This window comes from Equus quagga, chromosome 17, assembly GCF_021613505.1.
Source record: "Equus quagga isolate Etosha38 chromosome 17, UCLA_HA_Equagga_1.0, whole genome shotgun sequence".
NCBI lineage: Eukaryota > Metazoa > Chordata > Mammalia > Perissodactyla > Equidae > Equus > Equus quagga.
Genome location: NC_060283.1, coordinates 28,776,781 through 28,804,001, shown reverse-complemented (window position 1 = coordinate 28,804,001; position 27,221 = coordinate 28,776,781). Strand labels below are relative to the sequence as shown.

Genomic DNA, 27,221 nt, shown 5'->3' with positions numbered 1-27,221 from the left:
TTTAGGCCAGCCTTTGCGTTGAGTTGGAGAGGAACGAGAAGGAGAGAGGTGCACAGAAAGCGAGAAGAAATACGGTAGAAATGAGAGCTGATTCATTAGCTCAGCAAGTGTGTGTGTGGGGAAGGAGCTTAGCTCCCGTCTGGTTTGGGATTTTCCTGAATTTCGCTTACAATGCCAAGCATCCTGATTTCCCAGTTGAGGAAACTGGGCCCCAGAGTCACACAGCAAAGCCGGGACTAGAACTCTGAAGTCCTCTCATGTTTTTCTCAGTTAACCCGGCATAAACTGAGGACATTTTACTTTATATCTCACTTAGTTCCAAGGTGGCAGCTAAATATATGAGTTGTGATTCCTGCAACACAGTAACCCCCTCACTTTTAGCCTAGGCTGTGGGGCAGGTAACATGGGAGACAAAAGTTGCAACGCTGCCCAGTCTCGTGGAGGTGTATTTCTGGATCCGAGTCTTTGTCCCATCCCCCAGCCAAGTTACTTACATCCTTACTGGAACTGGGCAGCCACAGCCCGAGACGGTGGATCGAGACTCCCCAGCTCCCTGTGCAGTGCCTGTGGGGCTTCGTTTGTGGAGAATAGCAAGTCTGTCTTTTTGAAGATCGGCTGAATCTAGCCTTCCTCCCTTGTTGATACCTCTTACTCTATCCTCTTGAGATGAATAATTCTTTTATAGCAATAATTAATTAATTAATAGCAAGGACTTAGCAGATATGAGTGATGCCAAATCAAATTAAGTTGTATTATATTCTCAGGAAAAGAAACTCTTAAACTTGCAAGGTCAGAATGCCTATCACTTCCTTTATTAACTTCCTCTTTTAAGCTTCTGTCTCTGGGGACAGCAGCTGAAAAGCTGTACTGCCGATCTACGTGGACTGTCTGAAAAACTCAGGCAGTGAAAACTCCTCGATCATAATCACTTTATTACCAGGTGTTTAGGGGCTGAATATGACTGGGACTGTGGCATGCTTCTAATAACTCCTTCAATTTCACAAGCACCACCACAAGACAGAAAGGATTCCTCATTAGACAGTGCCCAACGGACAGAGGGATTACAGCATTCTGCTGGCTGGGGCTCCTTGGTCCCATTGTGTCACCCCAACCCCTGCCCCCAGCCAGGGAAGTGTTAAATGTCACACCACCTTGCCAGTTAGGATTTAGGAGCCCTCAGTTCCTTTCGCGAAACTTCCTGTTCTTATACCTCCTAAAATAATTTAGAAAAAATTGTATCCTATTTTTAAGTTAACACCTGAAATTATATATCAAGTTTAGATAGTTGAAAAAGATGTGATTTCTGACATATTATGTAGTATGAGTTTTATATATGTTTTTGTCAAAACTTTGGTACTGCAGATTTAGCTTATTAAATTTACAGGAAAGAAGCACTATGTAATCTAATTGACAAAGATGGTTTCTATGGTCAAACTGTCCAGCCAAATCAGTCTTGCTTTCCGTCAGATCCAAGTCTGATTTCAGTTTTTCAGTTCAAATAAATAGATTAGTGCACACTTCATGACAACCGTCTCACTTCTGAACATGAATTCTCAGATCTATGATGAGGGCACACAACCTTGCCAAGAGCTTATTGCCTGGATGAAATAAGGGAGTATCTCTTTTACCCTTTCTTGCCCTGCTCTTTTGGGACTCCCGTCAGAAGCAAGGCACTGAAAAATTATCCCATGGTAAGATTCAGGAGGGTAAGAGGGCCGTGCTGCTTTTTTGAAGTGGGAGTGAGGTGATTGTGAATGTGGGAGTGGCTGAAGAGAGAACTGTAGATCACAGGCACGCTCTTGGAAAGGTCAGCTTTAGAAAGAGCATGTATGGGAGTTATAGTCTGAACATTTATTTCCTTAAAAGTACCCATGCCCAGACACCCCCTGGAAAGTCATTGTGTGCCACAAGGGTCTGTGTACCCCAGGTTTTTTGGTTTTGTTTTTTTTTTTTTGAGGAAGATTAGCCCTGAGCTAACTACTGCTAATCCTCCTCTTTTTGCTGAGGAGGACTAGCCCTGAGCTAACATCCGTGCCCATCTTCCTCTACTTTATACATGGGACACCTGCCACAGCATGGCTTTTTGCCAAGCAGTGCCATGTCCGTACCCGGGATCCGAAGCGGCGAACCCCAGGCCGCCTGAGAAGTGGAACGTGCGAACTTAACTGCTGTGCCACCAGGCCGGCCCCAGCATACCCCAGTTTTAAAGCCACTGCTTTTAGATACAACAGCACTCTCAAACTACATCATTCTGTGACTGAGGCCAGTTAACCAGGCTTCACTCAATATTTGTCCTCAGCAGTGTTTGCCAGGGCCTGTCTTTTCTAGAGACCTGTCCGGTAGAAGTGTCAGAACCCTGGAACTCAGCCCTTCTTTCTGTTTAATACCTATATTTCACTAGGTTGGGAGCTCTCATAAAAAAACTCTCCAAGCAAGCAAAGAAGGGCACTGTTGCTCTCCAGAAGTTTAAGGGCATTTGGGGATAGAAACACACTTGGTCTGGAATGCAGTGTTTCAGATGTCAGAACTAGGAACATTGAAGGAAGTTTAGGAGGAGGCAGTTGTTGATTCAGGAAAAGAAGGAAGGGAGGTTGAAGAAGGGAGCCAACGTTTTTAACCATTTATGTTGCATAAAATACATAAAACTTTCACAGTAACCCTGTAGATAGATAGTATTACCATGAGGAAACTGAGAGGTTGAGTAACTCACCCAAGGCCCCACAGCTCCTTAGTGCCAGAGGAGGGGTTTCAACCTAGTTCAGTCTGGTAACTTCAAAGCCATTAAATAATGCTGCCTCTCGCTTGGTAAATACCTACTACAGAAGGGGCTGCCTATCTAACACCGTTAGTTCATTCTCAGAACAACAGCAACAACAAAACAGACGCTAAAAAGAATTTCAGCAATCTCTGAATCCCACTCCAGTTATCAATCCGAGTGTGACCAGTAGATGTTTCAGAGGACAGTAAGTGGCTGGGGGGGAAAGCTGTGTTACTCCCCTTGGACAAAGTAGAGACTTTTACAGACTAGTTAAGATAAAATCTTATGAACAGAGACCCTCTTACAGACAAAATGAAGAAGGAGCATTCAGGAGATGGTATCTCACACTCATTATATTGTGTGGCCCTCCAGGAGCAACCACACACAAGGTGAGCAAAGCTCTATGCTGTAGATTCAGTTAAGATCCCTTTTCTTCTTCATTAGTGTGAAAAACAGGTTATTAATTAATTATGAAAATAAATATGCTTTATTTGAAGAAGCTCCTCTGGAAAAAAATATTCTCTCTCTCTCTCTCACCTACTAGGCTGTAAAGTGCATGACAGCAACTACCGTGTCCTCCTTCTTTGTTGTTGTGCCTTGCATCATGCCAGAATCCCAAGGTCTCGTGCTTTTAAACTATGAGATGAACTATATCTTTCACGCCCACAAACAGGTCTCTTTTAGGATAATGAGAAAATGATTTTGTCAGTCAAGGCTTCTGATCTTTTCCCCAAGCCAGCTCTACAAGTCTCATAGTAAAGAACCTGGCAACTCAGAAAGAACTTAATTTATTTATAATTTCATTATACTCAGTTTTGCGGGGGTTATTGACCTCTTTGTGAATGTGATGAAAGTTATGGCCTCTCTCAGACAGAGAAACACACAAGACAAAATTTTGTCTGCAATCCCAGTAGGTTCATGAACCCTTTAAACTATGCATCTCAAGTTAAGAATGCTAAAAAGTGACCTGCAGCTTAAGGAAAGGGCACAGTCGCCATGCCAGACTTCTCGTATCTGAAGGAGAATTGCCAAGAGAACAATAAGAGCTTGCTTCGATTGTAACACCCAAGGGGAGAATACGGCGCCTTGATTCTGGGGAGACTCTTTCGTAAAGAGCCCTTTGTTCCCTTTGGGACAGATGCCACCAAACACTGCTCCTTAATGGCCCTCCTCTGTCCAGCCCTTGCTAGCATGCACCCTTCATCCCGTGCTTGGACAACAGGCAGAAAATGGGGCAGAGTTTTGGATAGTGAAGGTTGCTGAATTGCTTCTTTTGGCCCCTAGAGTAAACTTACCTTAATTTCAGGCTCCGTGTCCTGAGATGTTTTCACCCTTAGTAGGAATACTACAAATCTCTTGTCTAGGATATTTTCCCTTAAAGTCTTTCCCAAATGGATGCAAAAAAGCACAGATTTTATATAGACTTAGATAATCCCTTGTGAGATAAAAAATTTCTAGGTCGTGCCTGGGAGCTGATGCACCCAGGCCTTTCCTCTTCCCTGGCTCCCGTCTCTACCAAAGGAGATTTTACCTCACTTCCACACTCCCGCCTTGACTACTTCAGACTTCCTCCAGCTGAAACTAATCCTTAAATTTTAAGGACACAGACTTTACTATGTGACCGAGGATTTTACATCTCTCAGAGCATCACTTTCTTCATCTGCAAAATGAGGATGACATTAATAGTAGTCCTTACATCCTAGGATTGTTGCGAGGAGTAAGAGAAAAAGAATGGGTTGGGAGTGCCTAGCTCAATGCCCATGGCATGCAGTAAGCACTGGATGCACTTGGCTCTTGGTATTTTAAGGAGTGGCCTCTAGAAGTGGTGGAGAAGAAACAGAGCATTTGCTGGCTCTGTGTTAAGTGTGCTTGCTCCTGCCCCGTCTTTTTCTGGCCCTGCCTTTTTCCTGCCCCAAGCCCTGTATCCTTCAATCCTCCCAAGACCAAGGCACAGAGGCTCTAACCCTGACCGCCTGAAGTCCTGGCCGTGCTTCTGGGACTCTCAGCTCATTTTTTGGCCACTGACGTATCACCGGCATCTGGGATACCCTGGTCAGAGCGGTAATGACTGACTGTTCCTGTCAACTTCCTCCCTTCCACTTGCTTTTATTTCTTACTTCCTTTTTAAAAACAGCTCTTCATTGAACACTTCTATGTGCGTAGCACAACACTAGTGCTAGATAAACAGTAGTTAATAAAATAGACAGTACTGCTACTCTTTTATGCTCCAGTGGCAGGTACAGGGGAAAGTAAATAGCAAACAAATAATGTATAGGACGTGACAAGGGCTGTGAAGAAATGAGGTGGAGATGAGAGTAACCAAGGAGTCCTGCTTAAACAGAGTACCTGCTCTGAAGAGGTGACGTTTGAACCAGTGACTCTCCCTCTGGCCGGAATTGAAACCTTGGCTTTATTCCCAGTGAGAAGTGCCATTGGGCGTGCAGAATGATAGCTTCTCTTTGTTTTTCTCTCCTGACAATAGATGGCTTAAGGCTTAAGGGAAGTCAAACTCCTGATTTTTACCAGCAATTTATTTTGTCAAGTAAGTTAAAAAATACTCTGACCCTCACCTGCTGCTTTAAATAGCTATTCATTTACTTTGTACCAGGCGCTATGCGTTTTATGTGTATTATCTTATTTAATATCCTCCAATAACCCAAGAAAGTAGATTTTATTATCATCATCGTCCCTGTAGCAAATAAAGAAAGCAGAACTTAGAGAGGCTCAGTAACTTGCCCATGGCCACGGTGCCCAACAGGGTTAGGTGGGGTTAGGACTCCCCAGGTATATCCGACAGCAGCCTGTGCCTGCCACCACTAGACTAGGCCGCCTCCCTTCCTCTGATGTCCTAACTCACCTGCTTCTCCTTTCCTTTGTAGTGGTGCCAGTGAAGAAGAGGACACTTGAAGGCTGGCCGTCCCCAGTGGAAAATCATTCCGTCCCTTGTGTGTATGTGACAGCGTGTATGTAACGGCTTCTGATTTCTGTGAAAGCTGCCCGGCAACAAATGTACTTCCACCAGATACACCCCTGGATCCCCAGCAGGCACATGTCTCTCCAAGGGATGACCAGTTTTGTCATTACTGACTGTGCTGCTCATTCTGTTGTTGTGATAGGCCAGGGAAAAGTGCCCCTTTGATCAACCAGGAGCAATTAAGGGTCCTTCAGTTAATCCCTCAATGGCTGCTTTGAACTTACTCAGGAAAGCCAGCCCCTATAATATTGTATACCCAAATAATATTGCTTCATTAGGAAGGATCTGGAATAACCTTGAAGAGCACTCAGAATTTTTTTCCCTACCTGCTAAGAAAACCCCACTTTATTCACACTGAAGCATGAAATAGATGAGGGCAAAGTGGGGCCAGATCAACCCGTAGACAGTCTCTAACAGCCCAGTCATACATTTGTGAGAACGTGGCTTCACGAGACAGGATGGATGGCTGAAGAACAGGTTTGGAGACCAGTTAAAAGTTAGAAATAGAGAGAGAAAGTTTTAGTACATGAGGTTATCCAGGACTTCAGATTCATAATTCAGTGCTGTGGAAATGAGAAAAATGATTGAAGAGGTAGAAAGGAAATGACTTTAAAAAAAAAACAGGACCAAAGAGATCTGATTAAAAGTTGAAATCATTATTTCTGAACTCAAACTGCCTGAGTTTCCAAATAGTCACTAAAAGGATCTGATGGAACCTGAATTATTTGGGTCAGTTCTGCAGGTTTTATGGGTCTTGTCACAACATGAAAGGCTGGAATGTGTATTACCAAATGGGAATTTTTCAGTGTAGGTTTTGGTCCCCGTCCCCCAGCTTAGTCTAATTTGGCCTCAATGCCTTGTGGGGAGAATTCTTGTCACTCATGGTGTGCTGAACCAAGCTCCGTCTCCCAGCAGAGAGCCCCTCCTTTTACTCTGGCTGGAGCCCTCCTTTTCATGGCCTCCCCACCCACAGACCTTCGGATCAGCTCCCACACCCTGGCCCTCCCCTCTGCAGTAACATGAGCAGAGACCCGCTATGCTTGGACTTCGGGCCCTTCCCCACTCCCAAATCCCATTTCCTTAGAACGCTTTTACTCCCAAGGAAGCAGTCATGTACGAGGCAACGTAAGACTGCAAGCTAAAAAGTCTACATCTTCCGAAACATCTGTTTTACTTTACCAATGGTTTGGAGTCAGGGGATGACCTTATTTTTAGATAAAACACAGTTATATTATGAAATAGAATGTTCATACACATAAAGAACTAAGATAAAATGGGAGACTTCACAGGAAATTCTTATTTGCAAGCGGGGTCTGTGTTCTCTTTCCTCTGCCTTCAGTGGTGTTGGGTGTTCACTTCTGAGAAGTACAACTGGAACTGTGTCGAAGCGGCCTTGGGTTGCTGCTGACTCAGGGCCTGGACTTCTAGTGCCTCTGAGGCAGCACCAGAGGAGCCCGCAGTGGAGGAGTCCCTCTCTTCCTGCTGCCTGCCTGTGGCCTGTGTGCCAATCACTGAAGGTGCAGCGTGAGCTGATGTGTGTGTGCGGGATGGTTTCAAGGCAGAAACAGTACTTACTTACTGTAGGAATCCTATTTATATCATTGTTCAATCTTGTGCATGCTATGAAATAATTATTTCTTTGAGGCCAGGGAGCTACTAGGCATATATGCTTCTGGGTTGGGATTACCCTAGCTCACTAAATATGTCAGAATGTTGACAAGGGCTGAGAGTAGGTTGGGCTGTTTAAAAAAAGAAAAAATGGAATTTTTCTCTCACTGGTGGCAGGCAAATGGCCATGGCTGTTTTGATGCTTTACCTGTCTGCCTGCAAAGACTGGGAAATTTGGTATAGCACTAATTACAGCCCCTGACCATACCCAACAGAGCTACCCTTCAGGAAGAAGGAGCAATGGCCACTCTTTTTTTAAAAAGTTTAAAAATCAGGAGATGAAGACGACTTTAGATTTGGAAGCTCAGATTGTCTTTCCCCGATAATTACTGTTTAATCTTCAAATAGCCTTGTTTTAGCAGTGGACAGATCATTGGCTCTTCATACCTGACCATATGTCATTACTTTAATTCGGTATTTGGGAAACCCAAGCGTTTATGCAGTGCGTATGAACGGGAATATAAAAATACGTGCCAGCCTGTCTCAATAAATTACCCTGTCTCTGTAATCCTCGAGGAAAGCACTTTTGCTTTTACTTAGAAAGGATTTCAGATTTGCTTTATGGGCTCCTGCTGTCTTCAGCACCTGATAAAACTTTAACCAAGGAAGCATTAAACACAGCACAGCAGCTTCTGCCCAGGCTCCGGAGTTCCTGCCTGCAGCATTTATCAATGCAGGAATTGGGATGCTTCCTGCAGTGGCACCAGCTTCCCCTAAACCTGGAGCATGCTGCTCAACCTCAAGCCCCAGTGTGCGTGAGGCCTCCCTCCTGCCAGGTCAGTAGAAGGTAGAGCGCTCACAATTGTGTCCTGACTGGCTGCAGGGTTTGCAAGAATCCCTAGGGAGAAGTCATCCAGGGAGGCAGGTAATGAATGTCTCCAGAGTGGATTGGGTCCTCACAGCAACCCCTGGCTGCCTTCCAAATGTTGGGTATCTGGAGGGTCGAGGGGGCGTTTGTCCTTTGATTTGATGTCATTAAATCCAGGGCAATACCAAGAAGTGCTTGGAGTCTCAGCTCTGACAGTCCAGGAAGGAAGCTGGCCTGTATTGAGAGCCAGCTAATAGCCGGGCCCTGTATTAGGCCTTATTTCTGAGAGGATAAAGCAATTTGGAGTGGGTGAGCCACTTGCCTTGAGTTACACATCTCGAAAATATTGCAGCCACATTTTGAACCTAGCTCCCCTAATCTGCAGCCCATGGTACACCTCAAGTACAGAGGGAGCAAAGGCCTGCAGACACTGCGGTCCGACTGTACACTTTATGAGTTCGTTTTCAAAATTACATTTTCTCGCTGTAGCTTGGACTCAGAAATGGCATCAAGGTAGCCCTATTCTTCCACTTTAGAAGATGCATTAAGTACATATTGCTAACTTGAGCCTGCCCCCAGAAGTTGGGGGAGCCCTTCCTTTTGGTGCCATTCCCCGTAAAAAAAATGGAGGCCTTCAAGAGTGAGGTGAGAGCCCTGAAGGAGTCTGCACTCCAGCCTGTTCCACGATGTGTAATGGTATGGCAAGTTTGGATATCCAGACATTGTGGTGACCTGAGTCTGACCACTCCAGTCAGGCCTGAGGGCACAGCTGCAGAATTCGCGACTTGTAGTAGTGGCAGAGCCTGGAAAGTCCTCTCCCCCACCTAGAAAACATTCTCTTGCCAATACCTGAAATTCCACACTCACATGATGAGTGTTCTATACATGCTTTTCGGTAAGAAAATCAGTTGTGTGTGTACTGTTTGCCTAGCACATCTGGAATTTTCTGTTTGAAAAACGTATCTCGTTATGAATGGACTCAGCCTAGCCCTAAGAGTCCATGGCACAGGGGAGACTTCGGATCTCATTAATAATGCCTCTACCCAGCAGTGTTTCTGAATTGCCACCCTAACCCATCCAAGACCTCTGTGGCCCAGACAGTTCCTGCCCTCTAGGGGCCTGCCTGGTAAAACAGTAGCATTCGGAACTGAGAACACAGCAGAACAAGCACCATAACAGGAAAATGAAAATAAATTGATGCTTGTGGGTGTACTGGTGCAAAAAATGCTGGGCTTGAGGGGACGGTAGATTTATACTTAATGGGAGTTAAACCTGACCAGTCTTTCTACAGTGACAGGCCATACTGTGTGGGTGGGGAGAACCGACAAGTCCATTGTTCTCTGCCTGTTTTCCTGTGCACACTCACATCCCCTCCTTAGTCATCTTCCCCTTTCACCCTTTACTTTAACAAGGGAATGCTCAGTCTTTCAAGGGAATTACACGTTTGAGTTAATGTTTCAGTATATCATTTTCATAATGTAAATTATTTTGTAAGAGATTTACCGCTATCCCAGGATGTTTGGACTCAGCGCCCCTGTGCATTTGGAAATCAATAAACTATTACTGGAAATACCATTTGTCTCTGAGTTGTGCACAAAGGACCCTGCTAGGTGTAAATATTCATGACGGTCTGCATTCTTCCCTGGGCTAATGCTGGACTGCATGGATGGTGGTGTGGTGATCAGATGTGGGCGTCTCGTTTGCTCCTGACTGCTCTGGAGGGGCTTAGGAGGTCTCTGGGAAGTGGCAGAAGGAGAGACTTAAAGTCATTATTATTTAGACTGGTTTTTCTCCCTAAAGTACAATGATTCGTGCCTAGGTTAAAATTTCTAAGCAAAGTAGATTATAACCTAAAGAATGCTTAGTCCTGAATTATGTTTTCAAATAACATTAAAGCTTTACAATTTGGACTAACCAGGGGGAAGGTCAAATTGGAATTTTTACCATATTTTCTGGGAAAAAAATCATCATAGAGTGGATTACAGTTAGGCCAGCAGAATCATCCTTGTAGAAGCTTAGAAGTATACGTTTGATAAACTGATGAAGAGAGATGATTAAGTTGTAAATGAAGCAATTCCAGTCCAGTTTGTAATATTACTACCAGAGGTTGCATTGAAACCAAGAGTCATATACTCAGAGGCAAAGTGTAAAAACCCAAAATAATACATACTGTGTGAATTAGAAAGTGCAAGTCTTGCCTAAAGGCATTAAAATTCAGTTTTTAAAAATCCACCCTAGGGGCCAGCCCCGCGGCCAAGTGGTTAAGTTTGCATGCTCTGCTTCTGCAGCCCAAGGTTTCACCGGTTCGGATCCTGGGCACGGACATGGCACCACTCATCAAGCTATGCTGAGGTGGCATCCCACACAGCACAAACAGAGGCACTCACAACTAGGATATACAACTATGTACTGGGGGCTTTGGGGAGAAGAAGGAAAAAATAAAATCTTAAAAAAAAAATCCAGGGGCCGGCCTGGTGGCACAGCGGTTGTGTGTGCACGTTCCGCTTCAGCAGCCTGAGGTTCGCCGGTTCAGATCCCGGGTGTGGACGTGGCACCACTTGGCACGCCATGCTGTGGTAGGCATCCCACATATAAAGTAGAGGAAGATGGGCATGGATGTTAGCTCAGGGCCAGTCTTCCTCAGCAAAAAAGAGGAGGATTGGCACCAGTTAGCTCAGGGCTAATCTTCCTCAAAAAAAAAAACCCACCCTAACCCCCACCAGCAGTGTGTCTGGGGGAGCTGCAGTTTGTGAACCCTGCTCTACATTTCCTTTTAACAAATTTGTCTCCATCAGACCCCTTTAGTTAGATGGGGACTGTGTGAACTTTGAAGAAATTGTCCAAGATCAAGAGATGGGTCACTCACTCAAGGTCACCCGGTGAGCCACCGGGATAAAGCCAGGACAGCAGACTCTCTGTCTCCTACAGCGATCATTAGGTCCTACTTCCTCCCTCCCCGGTTGCCGAGGACTCTTCTGCCTGGTGGAATGGGGTTGCCAAGCACCGAAGCGCTTGGGAGTCTCAGTCTTGTCACAAACCACAATGTGTTTGGAGGTTTTCTTCCCTGCTTCCTGGTGCCAGGAGCTCAACACCACAGCCCGTTGCCCCAGCCCGTTCTCATTTTATTGTCTTTCCCTCTGAAAGCTACAATTCTTTGTTTCATTGATCTTTGCTTGGTCTGACTTACAGGTGCCCCCATTTCCTTTATGCTCATAAAAGGGTGAAATTGCAGCTTGTCTGGAATATCTCCTGGCCTTAACAAGGCGGCAGAGGTAGAGACACCAGCAGAAAGTCAGGCTGCCAGTCTTAGTAAGAGAAGAAGATATCACAGAAAAGAAAACCAAAGGAGAAGACTGCTCGGCATCAATAACCGGCCGCACTGAGTATCTGTATTTGTTCAATATTGCGGTCTCGAGGTGTAGGTCCTTCATTTTTGTTAATAATCATAGCTACCATTTAGTGAGCTCTTTCTCTGGGCCAGGCACTCTCCTAGTTGCTTTTCACATTATCTTCTTTAATTTTCACAGCACTCATATTATCATCTCCTGTTTATTGCTTAGGAATCAGATTTAGAGAGTTAAATACTATGCTCAAGCTCACACCCTAACAAACGGGTAGCTAGTATCTGAACCCAGGTCTGGCAGACTTCACAACCCTGGCTCTTCATCCCTGCTCTCCTAGCGGTGCTGACTCCGCCGTGTACAGGTGAATAACACCCCTGCCATACAAACGTAGTGTAGCTTTGGGGCAAAAGGATTGTCCTTTTTCAGGCCATGGTTTGTCCTGTCTGCGAAGTACAGTGTAAGTGAGGGAGGGAGTCCGAGGACAGCAGTGAAGTCCTCTTCTGACCTGAAACTGACTTCTGGCAGGAGGGAACTGTTAGACTTGCTTTATCTCCTTTATTCCGAGGCCATAAATAACGAAATCACCAGGAGAGGCAAAGCAGTGGCTTCTTTTGCCATGGTCTTAGAATCCCGAAAGTCAGCCAGCTCTGACACTGAGTCTGTAATTTAATTAAGCATCTTGAAGGTGTCTCCAACAGCTTGACATCACGCCAGCTTTGTCTTCTTGGAAAGGGACTGCAAAAGGAGCATGTCTCTTTTCTAGTTCATTTAGGCGTTTAGCCATCAGGCCACAGCATACCGCTTGCCTACAAAAACAGCCCACAACCTTCACACCATTTTAGGGGTTTAGTAGCAACCATTTGCCTAGGGTTCAGCCATCTGTCGGCTTCACCTATCCCTGTTTCCTGAACACGAAATCCAAACAAGAGCTTTGACAATGAGTAACTGAGGCAGAACTAGAAAAATCTGGAGCCTCTGCTGGACCCCTTCAAAAATGACTGAGAACTAGGAAATAAACAAGGCGTCTGGCCAATTGAAATAAATACTGTGAAACAAACACATAACAGGGAAGCCATGCATCTACCCATAAAGCACCTACTCAGAACCTGTTTGTTCCAACTTCACACATAATTCTAAATGTTTGATGTCTGATTTCCAAGCCAACAGCACGTTAAATTTAAGGGTGAGAAACAGACTTCTAAAGGAAACTCAGGCCAAGAACGAGAAAGAACTGACAGCAACAGAGGAGACAAAAAATTTTAAGTGGACTGAAGAGTTCAGAAAGTACTGTTTTAGGGGGACATTTAGTGCCAGGAACAGCTCAACCCCTGAAAGCCTCGTTGTACCGTGGGACAGTATAATTATGTTCAAAACGGTGACTCAGAGCATCACACCTAAGAAACTAAGTTATGCTCAGAAAAAGGCGAGAATTTGCATGTCAAACATTTTAGGAATGTTTATTTCACAAATGATAAAAAACAAAAACACCTTTTGGGGGTTAAAAGAAATAAACTTTTGACTCTCCAGAACATTTAGCTAAACAAAACAAACATCCCCCTATCTGAGGTTCTGTCCTTCCATGAGCCTCTCGTATTTAGGGAGTTTTTTCATAGCATTATAGGTGACTTTCATGCCACAGTGCTTTGCATAAATGGCATGAACAATGGAAGTGCCAAGTTTTAAATGTGATGAATAAAACTAATAACCAGAATACAGGTCAAATTCTGTTACAACAAATAGTGCTACTATCAAAATCCTTTCAGCATCCCTGTTATCTCTAAGCCCTTGTCAATTGCCCATTTATTTCAAGCAATAGTCATTACAACCAAATTGAGAGTATAATAAAAAGAAACTAGACCCTCGCCACAAGTGGCTGTAACACAATTTAACATGTAGTAACGGATTCTCACTTTTATTTGTCCAGTTCTCTGCTGCAAGAAGAAAGCAAATGTAGACATACCACCAGCCTGGGAGGCTGGTGTTTAGCACTTGTTGCTAGGAGAAGAGAGAATTCAGAAGCAGAGGACACATGGAGTTGTATGGCAAACCCTCACCAGGGGATTTGGTCTCCAGGGCCACTTTTGACCTTAATCCATGTCGGAGTCATCAACCACAGAGTGCCTGCTTCTAATAGTGACGTAATGCATATATTAAGCCCCAGAATGAAGACATGATTCATTTCCCATGGATCATTGAGCACTGTGGCAACCTGGCCCTGATCTGATGACCCTAAGATCAAGAAATCAAGAAGCATGTGACTGAAACTGTCCTTTCTCCCATGAGGCACTGCTTTCAACACTGCATGATGGTCAAAGCGCTCACCACGTTGATTATATATAGAAATGATCTAAGTTCATCAGCTGCATTCCACTTGGTTTACAGGCAGGGATTTTTCCATGCCTGTCTGTTTTTTCCTGGTGGCAATGGTGTTTTGTCATTTGCTACATTTTCTTTTTTTTTTTAAAGATTGGCACCTGAGCCATCAACTGTTGCCAATCTTCTTTTTTTTTTCTGCTTTTTCTCCCCAAATCCCCCCAGGACATAGTTGTATATTCTGGTTGTGGGTGCCTCTGGTTGTGGCATGTGGGACGCCGCCTCAGCACGAGCTGATGAGTGGTGCCATGTCCACGCCCAGGATCCAAACCAGTGAAACCCTGGGCCGCTGAAGTGCAGCGCACAAAGTAAACCCCTTGGCCACGGGGCTGGCCCCTACATTTTCTTTCTTTTTCTTTCCTCCTTCCTTTCCTCCTTCCTTCCTTCTTTCTTTTCTTCCTTCATTTCTTTGTTTCTGTCTTTGCTTCTTTCTTTTTTACTTAAATAATTTTTATGTCTACATTGCAACCAACATTTTGTAACACCCTTAGCAGCAGAAGGGATTAAATCATAATTCACTTCTGAACAGTACAATTAACAAAAGGAAAAGGAGGGGGCAGGGAGAGGGAAATTGTCCACCTTTTCCCAGTGGTGATGCCTGGCTCAGACCCCAAGTTCACATCACACTGTGAAGAAGTTCGTAAATTCTGGGCGCTGCTCAACTCGAGGAGGCAGGCAGTGTCTCTGTGGCTCAGGCAAGACAAGTGGTCTTTTGAAGTCATGCCATCACAGAATATGTTCACCTCTGCTTGCTTTCTCCCCCAAGCCAGAGACTAGTTAAACATTTACGTGCCCCAGGCAGGCCAGGAGATTGGATTAAAAAGTGTTTGAATAGGGGCCGGCCAGGTGGCTCAGCAGTTAAATTCACACGTTCCACTTTGGTGGCCCAGGGTTCACCAGTTCGGGTCCTGGGTGCGGACATGGCAGCGCTTGTGGTAGGTGTCCCACATATAAAGTAGAGGACAATGGGCACAGATGTTAGCTCAGGGCCAGTCTCCCTCAGCAAAAAGAGGAAGATTGGCAGCAGATGTTAGCTCAGGGCTAATCTTCTCAAAAAGAAAGAAAAAGCTTGAACGTTTTGTGTGGCTCTTGAAAACACTGAGTCCAAGTCTGGTTCTCTGGCTGGAAGGTGGCCCTTTGCTGCCTCACCATTTTTACTGGGACATCTGGAGATTGCAGGTGTTAAGTGGACGTAACTTTTCTGTGTTTGGTTTCTCTCCACGCATTCGGGCTTCTGAGACCTTTTGGACCCAGTTGGATGGTTATATCCTAGTGTCAAAGTCAGCCTCTTCTAAGTGGGAAGAACCGTGACAGAGAAGCAAGATTGGTCTTTGTCTTGATGGCGGGGGTGGTGAGTGTCAGAGGGGTGGTTGTATGTGGAGATGATGATAAAGAATCAACCAATAACGATAAAATGGGTATTTTCTCAGCACCTAAGCCAATTTCCCATTTGCTGACAGGTGGGTTCCAATCTATTTTTCCAGTCTCCTATTTCCCTGGAAGATACTGGCCTGTCTAATAAAATGAGAGCATTCCTTTTGAGGTCGTACCTAGCCCACTTGTATCCAAACTATACTTTCCTCTTAATTTACTCAAAACTCTGTTGCCTGTTAAGCCCCTGTCCCCACCTCTGGCATAAGGACAAGACGCGTGGAAGATGAATTAGGTCACCTATGGGTCCACTGTTGCGTATGGTTAAGTGGTGTAAGGAAACCAAGATTTCTTGGGGCCGGCCTGGTGGCGCAGCGGTTAAGTTTGCACATTCAGCTTCGGTGGCCCGGGGTTCACTGGTTCGGATCCCGGGTGCAGACATGGCACCACTTGGCACGCCATGCCATGGTAGGCATCCCACATATAAAAAGTAGAGGAGGATGGGCATGGATGTTAGCTCAGGGCCAGTCTTCCTCAGCACAAAGAGGAGGATTGGCAGCAGTTAGCTCAGGGCTAATCTTCCTCAGGGGAAAAAAAAAAAAGAAACCAAGATTTCTAAGCGTATCTGTCTTTTGCCATTTCTGAGAAAGTGAGAAAATCCATCTGGAGTGTTTATGCCCCTCTTGATAGCCAAGACATGGGCTTTCTTTTATATTGTGAGGCTGCCCTAGGACAAGACAATTCCACGATGACTTCCTTCCTAATAATCGCTGGAACAGTCTCCCAAGGACGCGCATAGCTGCCGCGCTTCCTCAGGCCTGGCGCCTTGTCAGACGGCAGATCTGCGGAGCGAATAGGAGGCCTGACCCAGTTCATGAGGCAGGCAGAAGGGATCCAGAGTTCAGGCTCCCCCTTGCCTTTCGTCCTCCCATTCTTCTTCTACGCCACGTCCTCTTCTTCCGGTCTCTCCATCTGGAAACCATGAGCCTCATGGATTCCAGGCACAAATTCTCAGATTTCAGATGTTTGGGAAATTTCTCTGCTTCGGTCATTCCTCAAGAGTTAAAGAATTCAGTTTGGGAAGAAAAACAGCTGAGACTCTTCCACAGCAGAGAAAATAAACAAGGTGTGGGGAGTACCCATGCCCTCGCCCACTCAGCTCCAGACCCGCACACAATGTCTGACTTCAGAGGAAGTGTTGGGATCTCCCTGGGAGGGAGCAGACGCAGAAGCAAAATCTCCACTCGTAAAAACATGCTTGTCTCCCTTCTGAAGTGTGAACACGACTGGCACCAGGTAATGCTGTGCAGCTGAGTGTGTGTGTGTTGTTGGGGAAGGGGAGGGTCTCTGGAGGGCAGACCTTAGAGTGGTGGAATGAAGTGAGAGTAAAATTTAGCTAAATTGTTAGGGAAAACAGTTAATGTTAGGAAACACTTAACCTCAGAGTTGCATCTCCAGGAAAAAGAGCAATGTGTGGTCTCCTGTCTCTGGAAAAGGGAATGGACTTGCTCCTGATGCTGGGTTTTAGAAGCTCACTGTCCTGAGCTGCCTGAGGAAGTAAATGAACAGCTGGATCTGCAGGGCCTAGTACGGTGCCTGACACCTAGGAAGCTTATGTTCCTATTCACGGTGATGACCACCACGCATCCAAATGGCGTCCTCCACGGGCTGTGGTAGATGGAGCCTGCCCGTGTGTTGCCCCACGCTAGCTCAGCCTCTGGGTCCTCCCCAAGGCTGCTTCATAGCCCTCTCTGCCGCACGCAGCCAATTACAATTCCATATCAGTTGTAAGTATCTCAAATTATAGGTATTTGTTCATGTGGCACTGTCTGTAACTCTTCAAAGGTTCTCTCATTTGTTCACTACTGTATTACCAATGCTGACAGAATTGCCTGTCACAAAATAGATGTTTAGAAAATATTTGTGGACTTAATGACATTGTGACAGCATTTGCATGCAGAGCTGCTCCAGATATCACTTCTTGATGCAGAGAACTGGGAGACACCTTCAGCCACCTCTCTCCCAGCATGAGTGTCCAGAGCAAGTGGTGCCACCCAAAGGCACCTGCTCTTCCCAGGAGGAGAAGGAAGAGGTTGGGAAAGCTAACTGCCATCCCTGCTCTGCACTAACAGGCATTTGGCACTCTCTAAATACTCCTAAAATGAGGGGTGGAGTCAACTCCACTGGAACATCTCTCTGCCTCTTCCAGCTCTAACAATGACATCTTAGCAAAGGAAGAAGTGACAGTGGGAAGGGAAAGATGCTTCCTCTGAGAATCCCAGCTCTTCTTCCTCTCCACGCATGAGCATGTGCATGTGTTTGTCCTTGGGTGAAAACACACGTGTGTGTACGTGCACAGACCTGTGTGTGCTGGGGCTATGCCAGGAGAACTGGACTCATACAGACTTTATGGAGAGCAACACTTCCTCAAATGCTTTGGACTGAATATTTGTGTTCCCCCAAAACTCCTATGTTGGAACCCTGACTCCCAATGAGATGGGCTTAGGAGATGGGGCCTTTGTGGAGTAATTAGATCATGAGGGTGGAGCTCTCTTCAAGGGGATTAGCGTCCTTATAAAAGGGACCCCAGAGAGCTCCCTCCACCCTATTTCTACCCTGTGAGGATACAATGAGAAGTCAGCAGTCTGCAACCTAGAGAGGGCTCTCGCCAGAACCTCACCACGATCTTGGACTTGCAGCCTCCAGAACTGTGAGAGAAAAGTTTTCGTTAATAAGCCATCCAGCTTATGGTGTTTTGTTATAGCAGCCTGGGCAGACTAAGACATCAGAAGTGCATAAGCCATGAAAAAAGGTACTGTAGTCCAGTAAATTGGGAAATGAAACTGGGCTAGACAAAGTTCAAGAGGTTTCTTCCCGGTGGGACTTCCCAGACCTTTAACATGATGACGTGTGTTGTGGAACTTCCAAAAGGGGTTAGGGTATGGTTTTGTGCTGGTCCATGTGACCATTTAGGAAAGACTGATTTGGAGATGAGTCCAACTGAGTTCATTTAACTGGTGGTAAAATTGAGGCCCAAAAGATTAAATTATTTGCTCAGGTCATATGGCGGTTGGGAAACGAATTCTTCCCAGGTTTGGCTGCTGTCTCCCAGAACAGAAGGTCTGTTTAGTGATGCAGGAGCCCACATTAGAACATCCTGGAAGACACCCTAGCTTCCTTCTTTGATACTAAAGGGAAGCATTCCATAGGCTGGAGTTCTTAGTCTCAGGGACTGCACAGACATCAGCATGCAGCACAAGTTCAGCACATCTGGAATGTGGGGTGCAGCTCTGTCAAGCTGCAGTCCCCCCACCCAGGCCTTTCTCTCTCTCTCTCTCTCTCTCTCGTTCTCTCCCACCCCCACCCTCATTCTTTTTTCCAGGCTGATTCTGGGGTTTCTCCTGTGGCCAGTCAAGGCAGCCTGGCCTGCTTGACGAAGCCCTCTGCCACAGCAGGGCACCAGGCGCCGCGCGAAGGTTGCTCCAGGAGCCTCTTTATTCCAGCTTGATGGTTACATCCATTTTCCAGACCAGAAAACTGAGGTGTAAGGTCATTAAAAATGGGGGTTTGTATCTGGCCTCTGACAGAGGTGACCATGGACCATTCTCAAATGCCTTCCCTGGCACTTTAGCCTTGAACCTTCAGGTGCGCTCGTGGGGGCATCCGTGTGGCAGGCAGCAGCAAGGGGCTGGGAGGTGCCTGTGACAGTGAGTGTGTGTATGCCACGCCAGAGGGAAATGTGGGCATATCAAGAAGAATATGACTTGGCACCCGTCCACACTGCTGCTCTTTAAATATTAGGTCAACGTTTATTTAGAGGATAGAATGGTGCGCACCTCTCTCCGGGTGTGGTATGCAGGTGGGGTGGGAGGACAGGCAGCAGAGGCTGTGCCCCCAACTGCATGCCACACTCACAGAAACAAAAGCCCTGACCCCCTTTCTAGAGAAGACAATTTAGTGGCCATCTGTTATTCCAGCTCACCTTTTTGGGGGGTCCCACCTACTTCCAAAATGGCTTTCAAAGTATTTGTTCCAACTCCACACAATTATCTCCCTGGAAGGAGTTCTCAGAAGTACAATTTTCCACCCCGTGACAATTTAGTAATGTTTTTACGCCCCTCCCCTCAACAGACTGGTCCTGTGTCATGTGTCGTGTGCGTGTGTGTGTGTGTGTGTGTGTGTGGTCAGGCCGGTGATTTAGCGATGACCCTGTTCCTTATATAGAAAGTGTGTGTGACACCCTTCATGTGGTCACACACTGTCTTATCCAGAGTTCATGCCCTTCCAAGTAAAGAAGAGACACAGGGTGGTATTTTCTTAGGAGATTATTAGACCCACTGGAATGTAACAAGAGCATTTAGCAATGGTGAGGAATAAATATCCCCACTTGCTGGACAGCTGTCTTTCCTCTGCCCCCTCCCTTTCCTTAGCCGCCTCTGACCCTTTCTCTCCCAGGGACAAAAACGCATCACCCAGAGGAGCGTGTGGACATAAACATGGCTGGAAAGGGCTATCACCTGCACGATCCCCGTTCGCATCATGACGTTTCACACATGTCCAGGGATTCCCTTTCTCGGAATGCACACTACCTACAGCCTTGAATTGGATTTACCCACCATCCCATTTCATGTCCTCTTAGCCTGACACAAAAGAACACCAGCCAGTTAATTTAACTGGGAAAAAATCACTTCAACCAGTTGTTTGGCAGAGGTTAAATAGAACAAATACTAGGTTGATTGAATTCTGCATTTAAAAGAGTTTTCGTAGGCACACCTGGAGTGAAATCCTTTGTGACCCTGATCTTAAGGTCCTTATATCAACACCAAACTCCAAGATTTCTTAATGGAGACTCAAAATGGTGACACTTCTACCAATAAGCTTCCCACTGGCTTCCTTTCCCAGGCAGTGGTGGCCAAGTTCTCTTTTACCCGAGCTCTCTCTTCCTGAAAGAGGTGGGTTCTCTTTTGAGTGAAGTAATGGGCCAGAATGCCTGGGTCTGGCATTTGTTAAGTCACCCTAAACCAGTAACTTACGTGCCCTGCGTCCACTTCCTTATCTCTAAATGGGGATAATAATGAAACCTATCATACTGGGTTGATGAGAAGATCAAAGAAGATAATGTATGAAAAGTGCTTAATCCAGTGCCTGGCACAGAGTAAGCCCTCAAGAAATAAAATAGGATCAGTATTAGCATTATTATTATAAGTTGATTGATGAAATATAAAAAAAAAGGTTTTCGAAGGGAAATTTGATGCTATCCAGTCCCATTTCTAGAAGTGTCCCTAACTGAAAGAAATATGACATGTGTGCAAAGCTTTTTACGTAAGAATGTTCATGTAGCATTGTTTTTAGTGGCAAAAATGTGGTAATGACCTAAGTGTCCATCAACAGGAGACTAGCTAAGCATCTTAGAGTCCATCCGTGTAGGGGAACACTCTACAGAAAAGAGAGGGTGGGTTTCTCACTCCTGCTCAGCGCAGCCAAGAATGCTTTTGCAAGTCACCAAGGCCTCCGTGTTTAGATTGGCAATCACAGCCTTCCTCCCTGCAATCAGGAACATTCTCTGGGATGCTAATGAGGCGACGATTCTGTTTTACTGGGAAGAGTGGATTTGTATCACTCAAGTCAGACTGGAGAGGCACAAGCCCTGAAGAGGAAGGGGTCCGGGGGCATGGCTGAAAGACACCCTGGTTCCCTGTCGACTTCCTCTTCTTCCTGTGACCTTCCAGCCGTGGGCCCACTGAGGTCGACAGAACGAGTTAAGGCCCTGACTTTGGGCCATTGGAAACCCTCCTCAGAACTTCCTACCATGAGAGGAAGAAGAAAAGTTCATTTGCTAGGCCATGTTCGAGCAGAGAAAGTGGAGGGAATTTCCCCTTCCTCGTGGCTCCCCGGTCCCGATCCTTTGGTCTGCTCCTTGGGGCTTACCTGCTCACTGTAGCCCAGACACTAGGTTGGGAGTCAAGCTGGGCACCTCAGCCACTTGCCACTCTCCAACCTCTGCACCTCCCAAATGAATTCCTCTTTCCTGCTGTGTCGGATTTCTACCAGCCAGGAGCCCCAATTAAGATCCTCTTTCTGGGGGGCCGGCCCCATGGCCGAGTGGTTAAGTTCACACGCTCCACTTCAGCAGCCCAGGGTTTCGCTGGTTCAGATCCTGAGCGTGGACATGGCACTGCTCTCAGGCCATGTTGAGGCGGTGTCCCACATGCCACAACTAAAGCAACCCACAACTAAAATATACAACTATGTACTGGGGGGATTTGGGGAAGAAAAAGCAGAAAAAAAAAAGATCGGCAACAGTTGTTAGTTCAGGTGCCAATCTTTGAGAAAAAAAAAGATCCTCTTGCTCAAAGCAAGAGCTGTGCTCTGCATCTGAGGTTCTTGTTTTGTTTGGGTTTCTTCCTTCTATCCCTGGACCGTATTTCCTTGCAGGGGCAGCCCCCACTTTGTTTTAGTTTCATGATAGAAGAGGAGACAGCACAGACCAGAAGAAAGAAAAGAACTGTAATTCTGGGCACTCCTTATACCTGCAAACGCCACCTCCTATCACAGTGGCCCCATTACATATGTCCTTGAGCACTCCATCTTGACCTTCACCCTTCAGAGTCCTTCTTGCCTTTACGAGGCAGAATAAAAAAGCTGGGGAGAAAGCCTCTGCCGCCCTAGAGGTTAGAGTATGCCACCAACGAGTCTGAAAGCGTGTTGAAAAACAAGTGCTACACCACATGCCATGAGCAATGAAGAGCAGCTGGTGAGGGAGATTCACGCCCCACACGGCCATGAAAGGCGCTGATGATCCCCAGGTGCCCCGCAAGAGCCATTATTCTCCACTGTGAGTCAAGTCTGACCTTTCTTCTTGCTCTCATCTTGGCACACCTTTTGATGAATATTGACACCTAGATATAAAGCAAGGCAAGACTAAATCCTTGGCATCTCAGCTCTCTTGCCCTCAATTTCCCCATTAATAGGAACTGGAGATTGTGGTTCCCCATGCAGTGCCAGACGAGGCCAGCAGGGGTCTGACATTAGTTGCCTTTAACGGACAATGACTGACTCCACTGTGAAGCTGTGTGAATGAAGTTGTAGTGAGGAGCGAACAGCGTGGTTTGAGATAGCAGAACTCAGGTATAAATAGCGCATCCATTTCTGTAGTATGACTGTAAACAGTTCAGCCGCAGGGCATCGATTTTCCTTATCCACAATGAAGTGCTTGGTTTAATCCAGTTTTCACGTTTACTCGGAAAATACATTCATAAAGGGAGCTACCTCAATCTAAGAGGTTGCACCATCCAGATGTCTGCCTGGAACAATTCACCAATTGCTGTTTGGTCCCTGAAGACGATGCCGTGAGGTCTGAAAGTGCTGTTAGTCAAAAAGATAGTATGTGAAAGCAAATTAAATGTCGCCGACGTATAGACGCTCTTGTAAAGAAAAGCGTGAGTCTAGTATTCTTGGATCATTTTTAAGGTTGCTATTTCAAACAATGAGTCTGTACATTTTCCTTGAATATATTTTTATTGTGGATGATGATTAGTTACAATAATTATTAAGTACCTAAGGAAAGTACCCTGCTTTCCAGTTTTCAAAGCCCTTTCACACATTACGTCATCTGGTCCTTTATTACAAGAAAGAAATTATTAGTCTCATTTTATAGCCAGTGAAACTGAGGTTCAGAAAGGTGCAGAGAGTTGCCTGAGATCACACAGCTGGCAGTAGCAGAGCCAGCGATTTTCCATGCCAATGCAGCAGTTCAAGTCCAAGTCATGTCCATGCACTTTCACATGTGCAAATATTTATACAATGCAACCCTATTATGCATTGTGCTTTTTTCAGCAAGTAACCTAATTTTGCTTATTAGCATCTATTTATATCTTGCTGCTGTGCTGGAAAGCACTAATACGGTAGTTTCCTTACAGTGCGGAATGCATGCTTCTCATTAAGTCGCGCGTTTGGTCCCTGCGCACAGCCCTGCTTTATGTTCTGCTCTCTGAAGGGCTGGCAGAAGAGGGAAGGATCCCATCTCCCAGGAGTCACAAATTCTCTGTCTTCAACAGGCCACCTCTGCCACCAGAAAGAGAAAACCAACTATCTTTAACCATAAAACAACCCGAAGAGCTAGGTACTGTTATTTTTCCAGATGAGACGCAAGTGCAGGGAGGTGAACTTGCGCACATTCGCGCAACTATGAAGTGCTGGGGCCGAGACAGCCCTCACCAGGTTCACAGCGGCTGCAGGCTCCAACTACAAAATCCTCGGATGGCACAGAGGCAGCAGGAAGGACCCCACAACGTCCTCGCGAGAAGCCGGTGGTTGTGAAACTAAATGAACAGAGACGTATTGTTATACCTGGCAGAAAAGGGGAGAAATGTTGCAGATTTTTTCTAAACAGTCACGAAATATGGATTTAAAAGAACTTTGTAGACAGCATCATGATTTTGTTTCCAACCACTTTGAGCTGCTCGGGTTCTATCGTAGAATCCCGCTCATTTCCTCCCCTCCCTTTGGTTTAGAGCCTTAATGACCTCTGACGCAATTAAGGAAAGGCACCTCGATCCCAGTTATCTGTGGCCTCCCGAGGGCCGACTCTGAGCGAGGCGCTCCGCAGACTGTCTCCGAACCGGGGACATCGGGGCGTCCCATCCCCGCGTCCTTCCGGGCCCGCCGCCCGCCAGGGCCCGGCCGCGCCCCGAGCCCCCCCGCCCCCCAACCCCGGGCCCCCCGGCCCCACCTCCCGCCCCAGAGCTAGGCCTGATTGGTCTACGGCAGGGACGGCTCAGGACGGGCACTTGGGCTGCGGGGGTGCTGGGAGGCTCCCTCAGCCTGCGGGACCCCCACGGGCCGGCCTGCCTGTCTCTGCTTTCCCCAGAGGAGCCCGGGTAACCCGGCCTCCTGAGGAGGAAGCCGACCGGGGAGGCGAAACGGAAGGCAGGCGACTGGGGGCAGGCGCGCGGTGCTTGGCCCCCAGTTCTAGAGCAGCCGCCAGGGAGCCTGGTGGAGGGCTCTCTGCGAAGGAAGGAGGGACGGGGGCCCTGAAACAGGAGTGTAGAGCTGGGGTTGGCCCCACCCACATGGGCCTGCCTCCCGCCGGGCCACCTTCCTCGCGCCACTCTGCCCCTTGTCCAGAACCCCTCTCCCCCACCCCGTGCTCTGGGGGAGTCCCTCTGCTCTCCACCAAGGAGATGCCTTCCGTCCCCCAAATCCCACCTCTCCCCCGGGCCATACCAAGCTCTCCCTCAGATGAACTGAACTGTCACCTGTGCCCCAGGCTTGGCAATTTCCCCAAGTTTGTGTCATTCTCTGCGTTTTGATTTCTCAACATTTGCCTCTTGGCCTTCCGGTCTCCTTGAGAGACCGATTTCTGACTCGTATATCCATCTCGGACCTTCAGGAAGGGGGTCTGACATGAGGGGTACTTCTTCCCCGCGGGGAGCTGCATCTTTGGTCCTTGGTTCCCCCTGGGCTGTGCAGCCAGGCGACGCTCCTCCCCTGTCCCAAGTATACCTACTAGTTTTCCAACCTCTAGATTTTTGCTCAGGCCACTACTCGCACCTGGAATGCTCTCTTTTCTTCATTTGTACCCAGTACTATGTTAATGTTTGTGTTTTATCTACGTTAATGACCTGGGGAGTCGATGAAGGAAAAAGCCCAGTCAATCTCATCTTTATGTGTAGGAGATGGTCAGTAGATGTGAAATGACTAAATGAACAAATAACTGACTTTTGCTCAGATAGGAGAAGCCTGCACCTACGTGTATTTTCAGGACCTAGGAAAAAACTCTTCTTTATGTTACCAGCACACTGGGTTCTTGTTGTCCCGCCAGATGGAAATCAAGAGAGACAACAAACAGGAGTAGAAAAGTTTATTCGCTCGTGCACAGGAGGAGACTGGCCCTCAGCTAACATCCATGCCCATCTTCCTCTACTTTATATGTGGGATGCCACCACAGCATGGCTCACCAAGTGGTGCCATGTCTGCACCCGGGATCCGAACTGGCGAAGCTGGGCCACTGAAGCAGAACGTGTGAACTTAACCACTGTGCCACTGGGTGGGCCCCATGTGGGGCTTTTATTAGGCAAAGGCTGGGGAGGAGGGCCTTGTCATGGCTTGTAGAGGTGGGGTTTGCCTTGCGCTTGCACTGTTGTTGGATGTGCCACCACTTGCATTGCATGTGTCACTAGCATGCTAGCTCTTCTGCTGCCCCGCCCCCCCATGTGATTTTTACTATATCGATGGGGCCAGGGTCACCTTCAGTGGCCTCCTGGGTGCTAGGGCGTGCATGCGTGAGCCCAGGAAAGCCCAAGGCTCCCGAATGTGGATCCTGGAGGCGTCTGTCTGATTCTCCTAGCCTGCGGACTGGTTAGGGCCAGTCTTGTTAGGGTTAGGCTGGGGCCTTCGGAGATGGCCTTGTTTTGTTTGGCTGGTTCCTGTCTCATTTGGGAATGGATCTCCCAGGGAGATAGGATTGTACAATCAATGGGGTCTCATACTTTTTAAAGCTATTTAAATGATTACCAGTCTCTCTCCTGTACTTTAAATAACACTTTAATTTTGGTGCTTGTTTATAGGCAGTGTGGCAAAGCCTAACTTTTTTTACAATCAGTAACCCTGGTACATTAAACCCAGAGTGTGCCCCTGTGTGGTAACACCCCCCACCCCCCACTGCACCCCAGAAGACTCAGACAAGGCTGGAGCAGCATCCAGCGTCCTGTATCTTCTGAGCTAAATTCAGCCAAACACTGTCTAGGTTTGCCGGGGGTGGGGGATGGGGATTTCTGGTGGTTGATTGAAATCCACAGACACCTCCAAGACCTCACGGCACTTAAGAGCTTTGACCCTCTCTCCTGACGAGGTGTTAATAAGCGGGAAATAGGAGATGCTGAAGCTGGCTCACTCTCCCTGCCCTAACCCTAGCCAACCAATGGCGGAAAGTGGAGACCACTCAAAAGGCACAGAAAGACTGAACGAACTCCCACCCACCACTCCCCACCCCTGCCAGCTCCTGAGTTGTAATAATAATATGAAATGATTTGATGTTTAAAGAACATTCTCCTAGAAAGACAGTGTTGCCTAATGGTTAAAAATACAGGCCCTGGACGGAAGCAGATCTACAGTCAACTGCAGACTACCACTTTCCACCAGGGGCTGCTGTGGCCTCGGTGCCTGTGTCCTCCTCCCCCAGGTTCATATGTTGAAATCCGAACGCTCACAGACGATCGTATAAGTAGGAGGGACTTTGGGATGTGACTTGGTCACAAGCGTGGAGTCCTTGTGAATGGCATTAGTACTCATAAAAGAGATTTCCCATACTTCCCTGGCCCCTTCCGTCATGTGAACACAACGAGAAGCCTGCAGCCCAGAAGAGGGCCCTCACCCAACCATGCTGACACCCTGATCTCAGACTTCCGGCCTCCAGAACTGTGAGCGATCCGTTTCTCCTGCTTCTAAGCTTCCCAGTCTATGCGTTTCGTTATAGCAGACGGAAGGGACCGAGGCCGGCGCTGAGCAAATTCCTGGCCTTCTCAGAGCTCTGTTCTGTTCATCTGTGAAAACCTGCCCCACAAGGGTTTGGACTGAGTGATAAGTGTAAAGATGCTGCATGAACAGCAGCTCTTAGGATCTGCACAGGCTCTGTCCTCTTCCCACTGGACTCTCATCTTGCAAACAGGGTGGATAGGGAGCTCCCCCTCTGCTCTCTCCTGCCCCTCTCCAAGACAGAGACCCACAGAGAACTCGTCCTTATGTTCGAGGCGCTTCCTCTCCTCGTCCAGGCGTTCCCCGCCGCTCACCCTGCGCACGCCCCCAGTGCCCCTCACTGTCCTCACTCAGGCCCTGGAGATGAGCCGGGGACCCTGTGGCTTTGGAGACAGGCTGTAAGGGTTTGACTTCTGGCTCCATCCGGGATGGCCAGCCTTCACGGCTTGC

General features: G+C 47.1%; 1 protein-coding gene across 2 annotated transcripts in view; it reads left to right on the top strand.

The window, feature by feature from the left end:
- TRIM44 (tripartite motif containing 44) overlaps positions 1-9,781 on the top strand; it is a 106,245-nt gene extending 96,464 nt beyond the window's left edge. For both annotated transcript variants that reach the window (XM_046643638.1, XM_046643639.1), the window contains one exon: positions 5,638-9,781. Coding sequence is in view for 1 of the 2 variants with exons in the window: in XM_046643639.1 (XP_046499595.1) it covers positions 5,638-5,665 (28 nt within the window). In the remaining variant the exon portion in view is untranslated. The remainder of the gene's footprint in view (positions 1-5,637) is intronic.
- Positions 9,782-27,221: the final 17,440 nt, after the last annotated feature.